Here is a 13,945-nt window from a genome sequence, read left to right as displayed (position 1 = left end):
TATACTTTCATCTTTCCACTATCATTATAAAATTAATACTTTTTTTTGGGCTTCTAGTCAGAATAAAGAAGCAATTCCACATCTGATGAACATTTTTCATTATTTTTGACACTTTTAGAGTAAGTGATGAATTGAATACTCGAAAACATAACATACAGATTAATCATCATTGAATGTACTCCTGTCCTAGATACAGTACTCACACACTCACATATTAACCCATATATGCACAAATGCACAAGCACATAAACTCTCTCCCGCCTCGCCTCCTTCACTCTGGTGCTGAAGGAGAATACTAAGCAGGCGGGCCAATATGGCGGCATCATGCCAGACAGCTCTGTCCCTCCACAAGTCACTGACAGCATCTCCAGCTGGCTTGGCTCGGTAAGATGGCATATCATGTCTTGGTGCATGTACGCGGAGCAGTGTGATGCATTCCAGGAAGAATAATGTGGAAAAAAAACAAAAACAATGTTTCTGTTGGCTAATATTAATAAAGTATCATGTTCATCAGGAAGAGAGAAGAGTGAAGGGTATTCACGGTAAGATACCAAACTGTAAAGCACGTTCTTTCTGAAGGGAACTTTGATCTGTGGACAAACTGAGCAATGCTTTGTCACATAGGGAAAGCTGACTGGAAAGTTTACCCATAAGTCAGTGTGCATCAGCTTAGAAGTCTGGCGGTTGCTTTCAAGACAGGAATGCAAAACGGAGATGAACCTGGTGTTTAAATATGCGTGTACAACCCCAAAACCCGAAAAGCTCCTTCCCTACTGGAACCAAGAAATAGCAGGTTTTCCTTGACCTGAGGTGTGAACCATGACGACATCTGTGGGCTGGAAAGAAGGATGTAGGAGGCAGCAATAGAGGAGAAGTCAAGTGACAAATTGTTGGGAAAAAAAGAGTGTCCATTGGTCTGCCAACAAAACTCAATGCTTGAAGACGATTTGGTAATTTCCTGAGTTTCAGAAAAAGGTACCAAGTAACATGAAAATAACAATAGTCTTCTACAGCTTCTTATCTTTGATAGTTGGTCAAAGCTTGTTCTTTGGATAAAAACAAATATCTGTAATAACTCAGTGGTGCGCGACGTGGTAGCTCACCAGATAAGAGCACCAACCACTTTTTAAGGCTGATCGCAGCGTCCCGGGATCGAATCCGACCTCAGGCCATTTGCTGCGTGTCATCCCCTCCCTCTCTCTCCACTGTGACTATCAAATAAAGCAGAAATGCCAAAAGTGCCACCATTTTGCTACTACTGTTTACTTCCAGTACTTCATGTGTACACTGTGTAACGCCCTCCGATGATGATGCATCCTTGGTTAAAACGGTTGGAAACTGGTGGGAACACGAGCTGCACTAGATATCAGATCAGTGAGTCAGGACGCTAATGAAAACCATGTAGACTCAATTGAAGGGTCTAAAGCCGTGGTTCCCGACCGAGTCCTCAACGACTCACTTTCTCTTTCAGCTCTGGTCCTTCATGCCTGATCCGTTTAAGGGCTTTACACTGATTGGTTGAAACAGATGTTCCTAAACAGGACATGCATGAAGGTGTGTGGTCCTTAATTGGGTCGGGTGGTACAAACAAACACCTGCAGGACACGGGGTCCTTGAGGACTGGATTGGAACCACTAGAAAGGGTCCGAACATTGAGTAACCATCTGCAATTTTGCATAACGCACCTTATTGAATATGTAACTTGAATAGTGTAGCAGTATATCCTCTGGGAAACAACCTGATAAGCTAATGTTGTCACTAATGTCACCTGATAAGCAAATGTTGAGCCAATGTTAGCATCAATGCAGCCTTGTATCTAACAAGATAGCTATCTAAACTGACTTGTAAACTGCAACATGGTGTCAGTGTTTGGGAGCTTTTAGCCTCCATGTCTACCAAAGCATTTTTCCTAAAATTGGTGCATTTTTCTCATTGTTTGCAATGGAAGCACCACGGACTTACGCTCCTTTAAAAATTCCTGGAGTGCAACAAGGTGCCGAGCATTTTTTTCTGTGCTCAGTGTCTCGTGCCTTACATACTTGTACGGTCGCCGAAAGTCGGCATGGTGGCCGCTGTTACCTTTTACTTAGGTGTCCAATCATAATCAAGAAGGGGCAGGTCAAAAGCCACAAAGGCCAGCAGTCAAATCCTACGAGTTCAAAACAACATGAGGAAAGAGGACAAACGGTGTCCTTGCCTCCTGTTCACAAAGAGCAAAATTATGCACATGCCACAGATAAATGAATTTTTACTGCCACATGTATTCTGTATGAAAGCAAGTCACCACCAGTCGCTCTCAGCTGAGCACATTTTCAGGTGGACACCAGCTGATGTAGTTAGAAATCGGTCTTTAAAACATGTTTTAAGTGTTGCCTGTGTTGATGATATTGATTCCAAATGAAGGAATCACATCAGGTGAAGTTTACAGGTCACTGAGACGGGAATAGGATGACCTCATGTCTCTAAAGCTCCAAGGGGTGAAGAAAAGGAGCTGCCCGATTGGTAGATTGGCATCTTGATGAACTGATCATGTGATTGAAATGTTTTGTATGGCAGCTGCTTGATTGTCTTACTTTTTGTTTGCTGTACTCGCATTTAAAAAAAGTTTCATTATTTTTAAATTGACCATTGTGTGTTCATCTCATCTTCATCTCAATCTCCCGAGTAGGCTTAACATGTAGCCTAATCATGCCTCATATTCAGTCTTAAACTTTTCTTTTCTTTAAAAAAAAAAAAGTGAAAAGGTGATGTAATACCACAATTTCCACAAAATCTGCTTGACTTAAGTGTCATTTTCTCTATACTAGTGCGGTGATTTGTCTTATGGTTGGGTTGTAAGATTTTTTTTCAACCTACTATGTGATGTTTGGGCTTTGTGAGTCTTCAGTTCAGGCAAACACAAAGATGGAAATGCAAGGTTTTCCACAACAAAACCCTGAAAAACACTATTGAATATAGGCACAAACACACACACACACACCCACACACCCACACTCTTGAACACTCACACCTCATTCTCAGAAACATATCTCGTGTCACGCACTCCTCAGTCCCTCTCATCCCCACAGTGATGGAGATTAATAGCCGCGTTTAGAGCCCGCTGAGCTCCACCTGTCCAGGCCGGGGCCCCCGGGGCAGCTCTGGTCTGTGCCCAGGAATGAGAGGCTACCCTGGGGCAAAATCCATCATGGAAGTCCCCGACAGGCTGGATCTGAGGAGCCAACCTCCACAGCTGGACCACCGACATGGGGCCATTCGTCCAGGATGACAGGCGCACCGAGTGAATCCAACTGGATCAGACTCGATGGCTGTTGGACGGCGGAGAGGAAAGGCTGCAGGGAGGACATGTGTGTGTGTGTGTGTGTGTGTGTTTGGGCTTGGATACAAGTGTGTGCCTCTTACAGCGCACGCTTCCACAGAATACCCACAGATATTTTGATAATGTTCTGCTTGCGTTTATGAAAAAAGGTACCCGCTTCTAAGGTCAGGAATGTTCTGCTGTGATTTTGATGTATATCTTGTGTACCTGTGTGTATCAGTGCTTTGCATTGATCTGCTGTGTTTAAGTTCACTGCTGCATTGACCAAATCTCTGAGGTTGATGAATGACTTTCCTATAGGAAGCCAGGACAGCCTCGGGCAGACCAGGCCTTCTTATCTTCATCGCTACATCACAATATCCACTCTTTAAACGGGGAAATCACACACATTCAGACCAAGAGGAGTCCTAGGTTTAAGTTATATGTGCATAGAAATGATAAGAAAAGAAAGACAGGAAAAGACATATTACCCCAAAAGGCATAAGTGAAATGGGCAACTCAAGCCAAATAGCACCATTGTACAAAATTATACAAACTGAACCAAAGAAACAAAAGACTTAAGTAACAAATTAGAAGAGTGAAAATAGATATAGCTGGACAGCAGAGTATTCGTGGCTCCTTTAAGAGGAGTATCCAAAGTTGGGTGGCTGCAGAACCTTGACAGCTGATGTTTGACAGCTGCCGTGACCTGTCAGTCACTTCTATTACAGTATCAACAGCAGCACACCCACAGTGCGCTGCTGGACGCCGACCGCCAGCCTCGGTGCACAGGCAAAAGAGAGGAGGGGCCTTATATCCTTTCCTTGCACTTCTCTGCCATGCATCATTCTAGGGACACAGGAATATTTTTATTAGGGAACTGCAGTAGGTTGCTTATGATGTTGGCGATGTAAGAGGGATTTTTTTTTTCTCTTGTGCTCAGTGTAAGTCAATTTGGATAAGAGAGTGAACAAATGTTTGAAATCTAAAATCAGAATTGATAAACTCCCAAATCCACTGGAAAAAATAATAAATAAATAATGTGTACAGGCTTCAAGACATGATTTTTTGCCATCAAACACAATTGTTGCATTGGAAAATGTGCCTTTTTGACAATTCACCCTGATGACCAGTGCATTTTGATGACTTAGCCTGATGATCATTACCCAATCAAACAAGTCAGCAGTCACCAAGATGTCCCCTAATTGGTGTAATTTTTATTTTTTAATTTTTTTTTCTTATATGTATGATGCCTAAGACATTGGTGCTTGAAGCTTGGGGACTTTTCAGCCTGGTGGAGGCGCTGTGGTGGGCTAATCAGTTTCATTTTGTGGATACTAGATATCCAAAGCATTCTCATTCACTTTTTCACACCCTTTAACGATGCCAAAGGGCGTCTTTGGCTTTGTTATGAGACATGAAGGGCCACCTGGTTTTCTCACTTTTATCACGTCTGGTTTGGTTTTGGCATAAAAACCAGGGAAAGGTTACATTTAGGCAACAAATGGCTTCATATGGTTCCCTTTTGCATCGGTATCAGACGCTGAAGCGTGCTTTGGCGTTGGTATCAGACACAGAAGGTGTCACAGAAGGTATTTGATGACCTGGGAATGAGAACGGCCCGGGGTATCATTGCCAAAATGCATCACCCCCTAAAGGTTCATCAAATTTGACCCAGCAATGGTCGAGATACTGGGTGTGCAGCTTATCACCCTGTTGGCCTGGTGGTGGCGTTGTGGTGGACCGATCAGATTTATATCCAAAATCCCCGACCCTGGTGTGGAAACTGATCAATCCCCCAAGTTTCATCCAAAACAGGCCAGCAGAGGATCTGAAACAGTGAGTCAGGTACGTGAACAGAACATGAAAACAGAGGGAAAGTTACCAAATTCTTTATCTCTAATCTGGGGGATATAACTATATATAACTGAATATATATGGACATGCAATAAGCATAACTGATTTCTCCAATTTACAGTACAGACGATAATTTGAAATGTATTGGAGCAAGCACCTACAGCACTGTTAACCATTATTTCAAAACTGGCATGTTTAGCATATTTGTTTTCACATTCAAAATGTCTTTTCCCTCTCTCCCCTCAGTTTTGTCACTAATTTCGGTAGCATGCAAATCCCACTTTGTAATCAGATGACTCTCAGTCACTGAATCTGATTGCTTGTAATCCATCACTTCCCATTGCACGCTGTCACCAAAGAAACTTTCAGATAAAGAGGCAATGTGAGCATTTTTTGTAATCAGATTACATATAATTTGCCAGTTCCCATCACCATGTAGCTCTAACTGGTAAAAGAGGCCCCACACCAGATTACTTTTGTAATCAGATTACATGTGATTTGTTCTCCCCATCCCCTGAATCACTTAGTAGAGCTTTAGATAAAGATGCGGTACACATTTTTTGTAAGCAGATTATTTTTTTGTAATCTGATTCCATGTAATTTGTTACTCCCCATCCTGGCATATCACTAGCTGGGGCTTTAGATAAAGAGGCGGTGTATGGCTGTGGCGGCAGTGTGCAGAGGCTCTGTTGACGATCAGCACAGCACAGCTAACGAAGCTGATGGCTATTAGCATAATTAATGTCATTGCCGTAATGCACTCCAATCCTGAGACAGCACTGAGGCTGCCTCGTGCATTGGCACGCACACTCAGGCACATACACACACACACACATTCGCAGAAACACCCTCATACACCCATATACATGAACGCACACGCACATAAACACACACACTGACATGATCAAATGTACATTAGAACTCAAGGCTGAATGTAAATGTCATACGTTCGTTCTCCTCTGTTCTAATTCTGACGGCAGCGCGTCATTATAAAGACAACAGTGGAACAGCAGCTCGCTGGTATCAGGAAATCACATACATCGTGACCTGAGCATTAAAATAAAAGCATGCAGTATGACGTATTATGTTAAAAGCCAGGGCAAGATAGGTTAGATAGAACGTAGGCCTGTGTGTTAAAGATAGCACAGGATGCCTGAGGGGGTGTGACAGCAAACCAGGGCTGCCTGCTCTCTCTCTCTCTCTCTCTCTCTCTCTCTCTCTCCCTCTCTCTCTTTTCTTTCCCCCTCTTTTTCCGTGCCCCCCCAACACACACATCCACACACACACACACCTTTCTCAAGCAACAGTAGCTCTGAGGGTGAAGCATATGAAGTCAGCTGCAACTTCAGTGTCTCTCAGTTTCCTCTTTGCTCTTGACCAATCAAAGTCTTTGGGGCAAAGGACACAGAGCCAGCTGAGAGGGCTGACTCTCTGCAAAACTACAAGTCGTGAGTCGTTTCATTCATTTAGCTTGCAAAACAAACATATACGTCACATGGAGGGATGTAGGGGGGCTGACACAACTGCGCAACCTGTGGCAAGATTTCATCTTTTCCACTGACTGTTCAATAAATCTGTCCTTAAACTGCAAAGAAGCCGCTGCTTAATAATGTCCAAATAGTTTCTAACCTCCAACAAAGAGCGATTCATTCAGATGACAGAGGTGTGTATATTCATAATTATGCAAAGAATATAAGAGCCAGCACGTCTTGCATCGCTGGTTAACTGATTCAGTGCAGGTGTGAGAAAGCCTACCTGTCAACAACCATGTGACCATGTCATGTGATCACATCAAAAACTGGGTTATGTGACCAAGCCATTGACAGACACCCTATATACAACACATTCAAATAAAACTTCAAGTGCTTTAACAGTCTTCTCATCTAAACTTTGTGACAATTTTGGCTTTCAGAAACTCACAAAGCCTTCTAGCAGTGCATACACCAATTCTAAATGAACTAATTTCATAACAAAATCACAGTAACTGGTCATAAATTGTTGAGCAGTAACAACAATTATGCTAAGGTGTACAGAAACTACAATATCAGCAACCAACCAGTCTTGTATTGAATACACTGGCTGCAAGAGTACACTACAAGTGCAGTATTTCCTTTCCAAAATAAAATACAAAATACAAAAACATAATAATAGCAATAGTAAAATACCCTCTATAAATAGGACTGTGCATAGCAAACTTCAATTAGATTGCTCTAACAGGACAAGGTAAAGTGAATGTGACAGACTCCACTGTCCCTACATTAGTTAAGTAGAGCCAACATTTGTTCCTGCTGGATCTACTGCTCCTTCACTTGACCAGCACCTCACAGATTTCCAGGCGATATCATTCTCTTACTTTAGGCAGCTCTAATCTCTTTCATCTTTTGATTATTTATGCAGCCAACATAAGTTTTTCATGTGCCGGATTGATGATGTGATGCATAAAACTTCTGAGTGACGCTGCTGTTGGACATGAATGAAATGCTCAAATGAGGAGGACATCCTAAATCCGATAAAACAAATTGTCGATGTGCTTTGCAATTCTGGAGCCGTTTTGATGTTTGTTTTCCTATTTCCCACCGATAACTGGGCGAATGTAGTGGAGGTGACATCATGGTGAGATGTTGGAGGTGCAGCTACAGGGAAGATTAATAAGGAAAAAAAAAAAAGAATTAAAAGGAAATACTAGGTTTTTCATGTCAGTCACTCAGAATCAAAGAGTTAGGGCTGTAATATTGCCTGCTGGTACAAACACTGTGGGCCCATTAGCATCTGCATCATCCCACACTTTTCCTAATTTCCTGAAGTAAAGCTCAAACTGCCCTTGTACTCCAAAATACCATTTAATTCAAATAAATTAATTAAGATAAACTACATTATTATTATTTGGCACCTTTCAAAACAGAAGTTACAAAAAAAATTGCGCTTTTCCACACAGGCATTAGAAAGAGAAAAAAAAGTGAGAATACAGGATGAAACGTGCAAGTCAAACAATGAAAATGATTATTTTTGTATAATGGGTTTCCAGAGGTTATTTGAAGGATGACATTGTTTGAGGCAGTGTGTACAGTGTGGCACAGCCTGCTGAGAAAAAGCCTTTTTTTTTTTTTTTTTTTTTCCACAGCTAGATACATCTAGCCAAAATAGCCCTGCCTGCAGGATCTAAGCCTGTACTCGGGCTGTAAAGGGTTAAAAGGTTTGAGATGTAGCTAGGGGCAAGGCCTCTGCAGGCCTTGGGAATTGGTAATCAATAAAATCTTTCAATCAGTCCTGAAACCGATAGGGAAGTGGGTGTAACGTGGAAGTTTGCACAGTCTGGAGCGGAGCCACAGCTCGTTGTGTAAAGAGTTACACTCAGGAAACATCCTTCACTTTCACTTTATTCACAGATTTTGAGGAACACAGGAGTCTGGGAATGCATGAGCTATGAGGTGGACCTCATAGCTGCCCTGTTTGCAGCACCAAACTGGGTCTCCTCACACACACCTGAACAGACTCCGACCCAGGAACAAATCCACTCTGTCCTACCAGCGAATACTGAGAAGATATTGTCGGGTATAATAGCCGGGATATTCTTACAAGTGCTGCTTTGGTGAAAAACAGTGACTTAATAAAAGCTGGATGGCAGGTGTGTGAGTGTACGCAGCCATAAAGTGCAGGCTGAGAATGTGGCATGAGTTTGCCATTATGAAATCAACTGGCAGGCCGCGGCGTGATGCGCGAGTTATATAGGGATCAGAGAAAGTGTCGAATTACACAACATAGCTGCTAAATTCGACCATGATATCAGTGATGGAAGCACACCAGGAACCTAGCAGGCAACATGACTAAGCAGGTTAGAGTGGGCATAAAATTAAATAAATAAGCAAACCAGAAGATCTGACGGCGTTGGGTGAATTGTTTTAATTATTGTTTAATTTCCAATACAAGAGAAGTGAACTGATAAAGCCCTGCTCATAAAGATGAGGATTTGACTTGGAACGACTGGTCCGGGAAGCTGCTGGCCTTTTGGAAAAGTTTTCTGCATACTTTGGTTCTTCTGTATAATGATAAAAAAAAAAAAAAAAAAAAAAAAGTCTTGTGTACAAAACTAGATGCAGGAGAAATGCTTGAAGAGCGACTTCTACAACTGCTACCACTGTAATCAGCACTGATGTAGAGGAGATGCAGAATAAATACATAAAGAGTGACTTTTGCAATGGTTACACTGCAAAAACAAATAATGATAAATAAAATAAAATTTAGTCATTTAGTTTCATTCAGTGTGAAAACTTTGCTTTTTAAAAAAAAAAAGTAAAAAAAAAAAAAAAAAAAAGTATAGTGGGATCATTTCCTTGATCCTCTGCAGCTGATCGGCCTTATTCTGCCAGGTTTCAACATTTTTTTTATTTGTTCCCAGAAAAAATTTGAAACAACTGAAACTGTATCAGATTTTTTATACCTTTTTTTCTAAAACAGCAGCAAGATTTTCTCACCAAATGAGACGATATGAGGGTGAATATGAGACTAACCAGTAAAATACACCAGGCAGGGACGCCGCGTCATGTGGTCGAGACGGAGCGGGTTTTTTGGTGTAAATTCTTTTTTAAAAAAAGTTTGTAATTTGTCCTCGAATGGACATTAATGTTGTTTATGGTCTTGTGCCGTGACGTTGGAAACTGAAGATGCAACACACGAAACAGGCTCTGGCGACTGAGGTCAGCTCTAATAAGTGTCACATCTCGTCCCAGCGTCCCCACACTGTCCCTGAGCTGCGGCAGAGCTACGCCAAACATGAACACACTCAGAAACAAACACACACACACACACACACATTACATAAATAAGAGGTAGGTGAACATTATTGTTAACATGCCAGGCCTAGAGCAACATGCGTTTTTCCACTATTTACACCTTTTTGTTGTGTTGCTGGCACCCAAAATTCCCTTCATTTAAATAAATAAATAAATAAATAAATTTACAACTTGCTGTACTTTGACCAAAAAAGATGATTTTTTTTTTATTTTTTTTTTTGGAAAGGACATTCATCTTCATTCCAACAAAATTAATTAGTAACAAACAATAAAAAAAAAAATTAAAACATAAAAAAAGTTCATTCAAATTAGTATAGACTTAAGAGTGCGGAAGTAATAGGAACAAAAAGAAATAACAAAAATATAATTAAATTGATATATAAAACAAATTTTAAAAAATATTTCAAAGCTGTTAAAACACATATATAAATAGTTTTAAAAAATAGAATATATATAGAATAAAAAAAAAAAAGTCCACATTTTTGGGCAAAAAATATTGCATGTTCATAGGCCAAAGTAGCAATTTTGGATTTTCATTTTATTTATTCTTTTTTTTTTTAAAGGTGAATTTTATTTAGGTTTCAGAAGGTTAACTGAGACAGAGAACGTTCACACTTTCATCTTAAACACACACACACACACTTACACATTATATAAATATGTGGTAGGCGCATTTTATTTTAGGCATACCTGTCTAAAAGCACATCAAACCACCAACACACACACACACACACACACACACATGTACACGCACATGTGCCGGAACAAAAATCCCCACATGAATACATCTTTTTACAACACATCACCATAATAACACCGTTTCTCCTCCCTGTGTCTCTGAAATAGAGTTTTTTTGGGCAGTGAGCACAGGAAAACACACACCAGCGGACCGTGTTGCCTCTTTTTTTTTTTTTTTTTTAATATTTATTGTTAAATAGGTTATAAGTTATGAAAGGGAGAATAAGCTAACGAGGAGAAAGAGTCATTTTTCCATTTCGCTGTCATTTTAAATATGGCATCTAGGCAACTGGGTCAAAGTGAGGTTGTCTTTCTCTGCCTTTGTCTGTCTGTCTGTCTCTCCTCCTCTCCTCTCCTCATTTTCCATCCCTCCCATTTTTTTAATCCATGTAGAAAAGTGACAAACAGCAGGTCTTACTTTGGCGTGAACTTTGGGAAGATCAATGAAATTATGAGAGAAATCCGTGGAAATCAGTGGAGTGGACATAAAATCTGCTGAGTGATTTCAGATTCGGGATGAGGACTCAGGACGGCTCACACAGGTGTGCTATATGTAAGTGTGTGTGTGTGTGTGTGTGTGTGTACTGGTTTTGCTGTCCTTGTGAAAACTACCTGGCAGTTTTAGATGGAATACTTTTGCTGGTCTCCTCTTCTTCAAGGCTGTGATTAGGGTCAGCATTTGGGTTTGAGGTTAATTTTAGAATTAGAATTAGGATTAAATTAGGGGTAAAGTGTAACCTTAGGGCATGTAGCGGTGAGGTCAAGGTTGGAATGTAGTAGGCAGGCAGTCCTAAATCATATAGCGCACTGCTAACAATGTCCATTTTAGGAAGCCATTTAGATTTACGTCAGTTCATTCTTGTTTTTCTTTTACAAAGCTGCAGATTAGATGAGATAATCCCACTTGACACAACTTGTTTCAAGAATTTTCTTGAATCAAGAGTCATTTTCTTGATACCACTGGGCTTATTCTGCCCTCTTTCAACATATTTATACTTGTTACCAGTAAAAAAAAAAAAAAATCCTGAAACTGCACTGGAGGATGTGGGATTATCTGATCCCAGATTTATTCACTTGAAAAACAAGATTTTATCACTGAATATGGGACTGAATGGCTTGTTAAGATGGAGATTTCGAGCCGTGTAATGAAATCATGCGTCATCAAGTCACATCCTGTAGAGAGCGAGAGGGGGACGAATGTTTACCGCTCACAGATCCAAACTGTAATTCTTGAGAGCCAGACCTCGACGTCTAGCCGGTATTTCTGTCAGCTTGTCTTGACAATAGCCATGTCGACTTTTTACAGATTTGATGGTGAAATGGCAAGAATTACAGGCTTCAGGCGAGACCGGTGGCCGTCTGAGTCAGCTACTGCTCTTTACCTCCCAAATACCTGGTTGGCCGCCGTGGATCTCGGGGCTCTGGTGTGGCACTTTGCTGAGCGAGCCAAGCCGCTCTCTGCTGGGACAATTAAAAGGCCAATCTGCACACGGGCCACCACAGGCCAAACGACCTCCTCTGCACCTCCCCCTCCGTCCCCGCCGTACAGCACAGCAACTCAATCACCATTTGCTGGACGTTTCACCCAAATCACCTCATCAGAGCTTCATCACTAAAGCCGTCTCACATTCACCTGCTCGATACACCAACAACACCGACACCAACATCACCTTAAACTGTACGACTTCATGAGTAAAGGCGTTTGCTCCGCTACCGCTTTTGGGTTCACGCTTGCAACCGGTTTGCAGGCGAAGGGTGCTGCATTTTTAAAATGGATGATAAACTATTTTGGAAGGAAGCTCTTTGCATGCTTTCTGTGCCGAGGAGCTAAGGACCCTCAGTACTTCACAAGACAGGAAATGATGTCACAGTATGCTGACAGAGACCAGGAAGTGTGTATACAAATTCAGTAGGAAGGGTTGAAAATCTCATAGATAACCTCTTGTCGATTAACATGATAGATAGATAGATAGATAGATAGATAGTCAGGAGAGGCCTGCAGGATGTGTGTGTGTGTGTGTGTGTGTGTGTGTGTGTGTGGATCTGTGAGTGCCTGTGCAGGTTCTTGGTGTGTGTCTGCAGGATATACGATTTCTGGCGTACATCTGCGGCTTACCTTCCAGGCAGCAGGTCCTCCAGAGGCCCGAGTGCGTCATCACCTCCTCGTTCTTCTTGCTGGTCTCGTTCTCGTTGGTACTCTTGATCTTGCAGACGCCACGTGAGTACAGCCAGTAGTCTGTCCCCACGGCGATGGTCATGAGGCTGAAGGCGGCGAAGGCCCCCACCGTGGTCAGCAGCATCTGAACTCCGCGGTCAAACACGCCCATGTTGCCGCATTCCACGAAAGGGGGGCCCCCTTTCCTCTTGACGTACAGGAAGTAAATATTTGTGAGTTTGCGTCGCCACGCCAGCTCGGAAAACGGGGGGTTGACGGCGTCGGGTGGACGACGGTAGCGGGGGGCCGCTGGGGGGGGCGGGGGAGGCGGGGGAGCTCGGGGGAAATCGTATGATTGGTTTTTGGGTGGGACGGTGGACCAGGTGAGAAATGAGATGGGAGACAAGAGCCGGAGAGCGTCGAGCAGCAGGCGGGTGGGCGTCTGACCCGGCAAAGGGGTCAAACGATGAGACTGGATGGAAGCAGGCGAGGATGACAGAACCGTCAGCAACAAGGGCTTCTAGTTTCTAGTCCTCAAGCGGCCTTAAGTTGCCCTGCTCTGAAAAAAATGTTGACCTAAAAACACAGGCTTCTAGCAGAACCCACCAGAGACTTGGTCTGGGATCTAGGCCTACTTTGTTCAGTTGGAGAACTGAAGGCCTCTTAACGTCAAACTCTGAAAAAGACAGAGATTATGAGAAGATGGAGGATTTTGCTCGCTTGTTCTAAGGTAATCTCAGGCATGAATTTCCCTTTCTGAGCTCACTCGAGCAAATTCTGCGTCTTACAATCCTCGCAGCATCAATGGAGATGTATGCAGTGACCTGCATGTAGCGGCTGCTTTTTCCTCTGATCCCTCACGTACAGCCTACACTGTCATGCTTATGCTCGCACACCAAAACCCACACACACACACATTTGCATGTAGGCTCACTCACGGACCCAAACTTTCGCTCACACACACCTGTGCATGGACGAGCACACTCATGCATGCAGGGTGAATTCAAACTGCATGGGGATGAAGTGGGGATGTGGTGGTGGTGATGGGGAGGGGGGGGAAGACTTGCACAGTTGGCGGCCTGATTTCTTTAAAATGGCCCAAAAAAA

At 42.4% G+C, this 13,945-nt stretch overlaps 1 protein-coding gene across 1 annotated transcript in view; it reads right to left on the bottom strand.

The window, feature by feature from the left end:
• cacng2b (calcium channel, voltage-dependent, gamma subunit 2b) overlaps window positions 1–13,075 on the bottom strand; it is an 88,597-nt gene extending 75,522 nt beyond the window's left edge. The window contains exon 1 of the mRNA XM_030056897.1: window positions 12,800–13,075. Within this exon, the coding sequence (XP_029912757.1) occupies window positions 12,800–13,010 (211 nt within the window). The 5' untranslated portion in view covers window positions 13,011–13,075. The remainder of the gene's footprint in view (window positions 1–12,799) is intronic.
• Between the last annotated feature and the right edge of the window lie 870 nt (window positions 13,076–13,945).

Source organism: Myripristis murdjan, chromosome 1 (assembly GCF_902150065.1).
Source record: "Myripristis murdjan chromosome 1, fMyrMur1.1, whole genome shotgun sequence".
Taxonomy (NCBI): Eukaryota; Metazoa; Chordata; class Actinopteri; order Holocentriformes; family Holocentridae; genus Myripristis; species Myripristis murdjan.
Note: the sequence above shows the minus strand (reverse complement) of the source record. Positions and strands in the feature narration are given on the sequence as shown.